The following is a 4,124-nucleotide window of genomic DNA, read 5'->3' on the forward strand; positions in this document are numbered from 1 at the left end:
AATAGTTAATCAAAATAAATTAATTGATTTAATTAATATGAAAACTCTAACAATATTAAATATGCCATGTAAGGTGGTGATGTGATTAGGTAAGTTGGATCAAAATGGCTTGAAGGGTGAGACATCTAGCCTCACATCACCCGATTTAGGTAGGTTGGCGGGTTAATCCGAAGAATCGAACGCGCTTTATCACCCCTAATGTCATGGCATGAAGATAAATGTGGAATTAATGTTAGAAGATCATGTCACAATTAGAAAGAAAAGTAATTATAAATTGAACAGCGACACATGAAATGTTTCCTATTACTGAATACTGATCCTGTTTAATTTAAAGAATAATTGGTCCTGTTTAATCATATGATAATTTTCAAGTACAACTAATAAAAACACCAATTATTTTAGTTAATTATTTTAATGTAGTATATATGTAGATCACAGGGTTGCATAGTTAGCTGGCCACTCGTTTTTATATTCATTTTTTCCCATTTGCATTTTCTAGCTTCTCCCCTCGATTTCTTCAGAAACAGCAAAGAGAGAATCAATTCCTCATCGTTGGAATTGTTTACTCTCTGGATTCTTACCTCGCCATTGATTTCCCCGCACACCCTCTCCTTCCAAAAAAAACCGCACCTTCAGATTCTAACTGTCCCATTTTTTCCTAGTTAATTAAGATTATGCTACAAAATTCACAGAGTCTAAAGTTTCAGCCACATTTTGCTGTAAAGATCTGAGCTTTGAGCTGTGACATGTTCTTCTGTTAATGGGTTTGAGTTGTTCTTCCTACTTAGCCATTGATTCTTCTCTCTCTTGAAGCCTAAATCTTTTTTGTTTTGTTTTTCTCTCTCTCTCTCTTTCCCTATTGTGGGGTGGACTTGTGGAATGCTGAGGTCAGAGGCTTCTGTGACATGTTCTAGGAGCTTTGTGCTGAATTGGGTCACTGAGGTTTCTGTCAATTGTGGTAGAGAATCTCAGTTCTCAGAGATCTAAGCCTCTCTGTCTTTGGATTCATAGAAAACACCCTGTTTTTTTGTTGCATAGTTGTGGTGAAAGTGAAAGTGAGAGGCATTGAAGATGATGAGGATGAAGAATGGTAAGACAAATGGGCTTTCTCCCATCATGAATGGAAGCTCAGCTGTTAGCAGAGCTGAACCGGGTTCAAAGGAATGGGAGATGAGGCCGGGTGGAATGCTGGTTCAGACGCGAACCGCTGACTCGGATCGGATCTCAGTGTCGGTTCCCATGATCAGAGTCAGGGTCAAGTATGGTTCAATTTACCATGAACTCAACATTAGTTCCCAAGCTTCATTTGGTACTACTAACTATTGCACTTTTTTCATTTCAATTTTGTGTTAAAAAGTCTCACATTCACATTAGCTGCCCATATGCTCAAAATAGTCATTATAAAGGGTCGAGCAACTCTAATTTCTAAAGTTGTTTCAATAAGTTGCTTGAGTGAATGGTCAAATTAGACAGGACGAAAACAAATACCAAAACTCTCCAATTGTGCAAAATGTTGGTCATCTACAAGGGTTTTATATTCTTCTAGAGACGAACTTCTCAGCGCCCAATTCGGACCAATTTGTCCATTCACTTAGATGTCTTTCTGTATTCTCCCTTTCTTTAATTTCTTTCTTGTGTTTGGTGGTGTTGCAGGGGAATTGAAGAAAATGTTGTCAGGGCCAACTGGTTTACACCACCAAGATCAGAAGCTATTTTACAAAGATAAAGAGAGGGATTCAAAAGCTTTCCTTGATGTGGTTGGAGTGAAGAATAAATCAAAGTTGGTACTGGTGGAAGACCCTATTAGTCAAGAGAAAAGGTTGTTGGAGATAAGGAAGAATGCTAAGATGGAGAAAGCTGCAAAATCTATCTCAGAAATCAGTTTGGAAGTAGATAGGCTTGCAGGGAGGGTAAGTGTTCTTGGTTTTTTTGGTAATTTTTAAATATTTTTCGTTTATTTATTTATTTATTTATTTTCAGAGACATAATTATGAGGGAGGTGTGATTGTATTAAATGCTTGAGTAGTTGGGAACTGATTAGTGTTTGGAATATGTCAGGTATCTGCTTTTGAATCAATAATTAGCAAAGGTGCGAAAGTTGCAGAAACAGATTTGCTTAGTCTGGTTGAGCTTTTGATGAATCAATTACTTAGATTGGATGGTATAACAGGTGATGGAGATGTGAAATTGCAGAGGAAAATGCAGGTAATGCTTGATCCATTTTGCTTTTGTCTTACTAGTTCTTGAATTGCCTTGGTTATGCATCTAAATACTAATTATCCATAAAACTAAAGTTATTGAGGTGAAAACATATGAACAGTTTTATAATATACTTTTACCACGGCCCTTCACGCAAAAGGGCACTAGTTATGCTTTTTCGATGTATAAAAAAAAGGCACTAGTTTTGAAAGATATGCATAGGCCTATAATGTGCTGAAATTCAAGTTTTCTTAGTGGCAATTACATTTTTGGTCTTATAATTTTATGAATGTGTTATTTTAGTTTCTTTAATTCTAGTTGCTCAAACTAAGCTCCTTTACTTTCAAAATTAAACAAAAAAAGTTCTGATTTTAACTTTTCATTTAATAACTAATGGAAAAATGTACATCTATTACAATTTTGTATGTTAAAAATGACATAAATCGTCTTAAATTGCGATTCATGTAAAAAAAATTATGAGCTTCGTCAACTTCCGTTCTTTTTGTATGACAAGTTAACATCCATACCAAATTTGTTAGATTTTGAAAGTAGAGGGACCAAATTTACGCAATTAAAACTATATGGACCAAAATCACGCATTCCTAAAATTATAGAGAATAAAACTTTAACTAAGCTTTTTTTTTAATAAGAACAATGGGACAAAAATAACGAATTCTAAACCACATTTTCATAGAGTTATGATTTTATATTACAGTCTGGGTTCTGACTTCTGATGGTTGTGAAACATTTTGAAGGTCAAAAGAGTTCAAAAGTATGTTGAAACTCTGGATGTGCTGAAAGTTAAGAACTCAAATGGACAAAGAATTGGACCAATTAAAGAGCAACCACAAACACATTCAAATGGGCATCACAGGTTAGCTCCAATTCAGGAGCAGCAAGAAGAACAACCAAGGAACTCAAATGGGCACTCCCAAGTATTTCAACAACAGCAACAGTCAAATCATTCTACCTCAGGAGTTGTAGTCACCACAAAATGGGAGACATTTGATTCAATCCCACCATTAATCCCAGTTGAATCAACATCCACAACCCCTGCAGTGAACAACAACAATTCAGGTCCTCCCAAGTTCAATTGGGAATTATTCAACTAATAAGTACCTTGCGAAGTGTTTGTAGCTGTGTGGAGATATCATTTTGGTTTGTTTTCCACTTGGAGTGTTATATGTTTTACATTCTTTTGTGTATTTAGATTTTTGTTTAGCAACCCCTCTAATCTGTCATTTACTTCAGAAATAAATGGGGTTTCTATGATAGTGATTACTATTTTGGTGCCCATACCAAATATTTGGGCCTATATTTTATGATATGAATATAATATTTTATATTTGCAGCTTTATTATTTGAAAAAATAAAATACGGATCACAAATTCCCAATGGTGATTGTGTAGGTAATTAAGGTAAATTTACTATTATTTCATACTGACATATTATAAAATCACCTTCATCCGGATCCATATTTTTTTTTGGAAAAACCAAATATATATAAATTACTTAGGGAAATAAGAGCCTCAAGTACAAAGATACATAGAAAGATATTACAACCAGCAAAAAGTACATCCGGATCCATATTTATGTAGGCAATAAAGAAAGAAAATAATTTTGCTTATGAAGTTCACTTGAACACAGGCCTTTAGCTTCCACTCCTATAAACCATGTGCCACTTTGTCAATTAGCTGTCGAAATCCACTAGTCATGTTCAACCCCAGATGAATGAATCTCAGATCCAGTGTCCGATGAGTGAAATATAATCCCATGTGAATTGGAGAAGATGTGTGTAAAATATCACTTTTTTCTTGGTGGAACTTGTCTCCACTCTCAGATTACTTCAAGAGGCTCTTTGTCAGCCCTTTTATAAATCGATATACCTCCCCCTAAGAATGGCAAGACTAATTATATGGTAGAGT

General features: G+C 35.0%; 1 protein-coding gene across 1 annotated transcript; it reads left to right on the forward strand.

Moving 5' to 3' along the window:
* Positions 1-440: 440 nt before the first annotated feature.
* On the forward strand, positions 441-3,556 carry LOC130738347 (BAG family molecular chaperone regulator 3-like). The gene is made up of 4 exons (XM_057590319.1): positions 441-1,309; positions 1,654-1,910; positions 2,059-2,205; positions 2,955-3,556. The coding sequence occupies exons 1-4, from the start codon at positions 1,072-1,074 to the stop codon at positions 3,309-3,311; spliced, it is 999 nt and encodes a 332-aa protein (XP_057446302.1). The 5' UTR covers positions 441-1,071; the 3' UTR covers positions 3,312-3,556.
* Positions 3,557-4,124: the final 568 nt, after the last annotated feature.

This window comes from Lotus japonicus, chromosome 2, assembly GCF_012489685.1.
Source record: "Lotus japonicus ecotype B-129 chromosome 2, LjGifu_v1.2".
Classification (NCBI taxonomy): Eukaryota; Viridiplantae; Streptophyta; class Magnoliopsida; order Fabales; family Fabaceae; genus Lotus; species Lotus japonicus.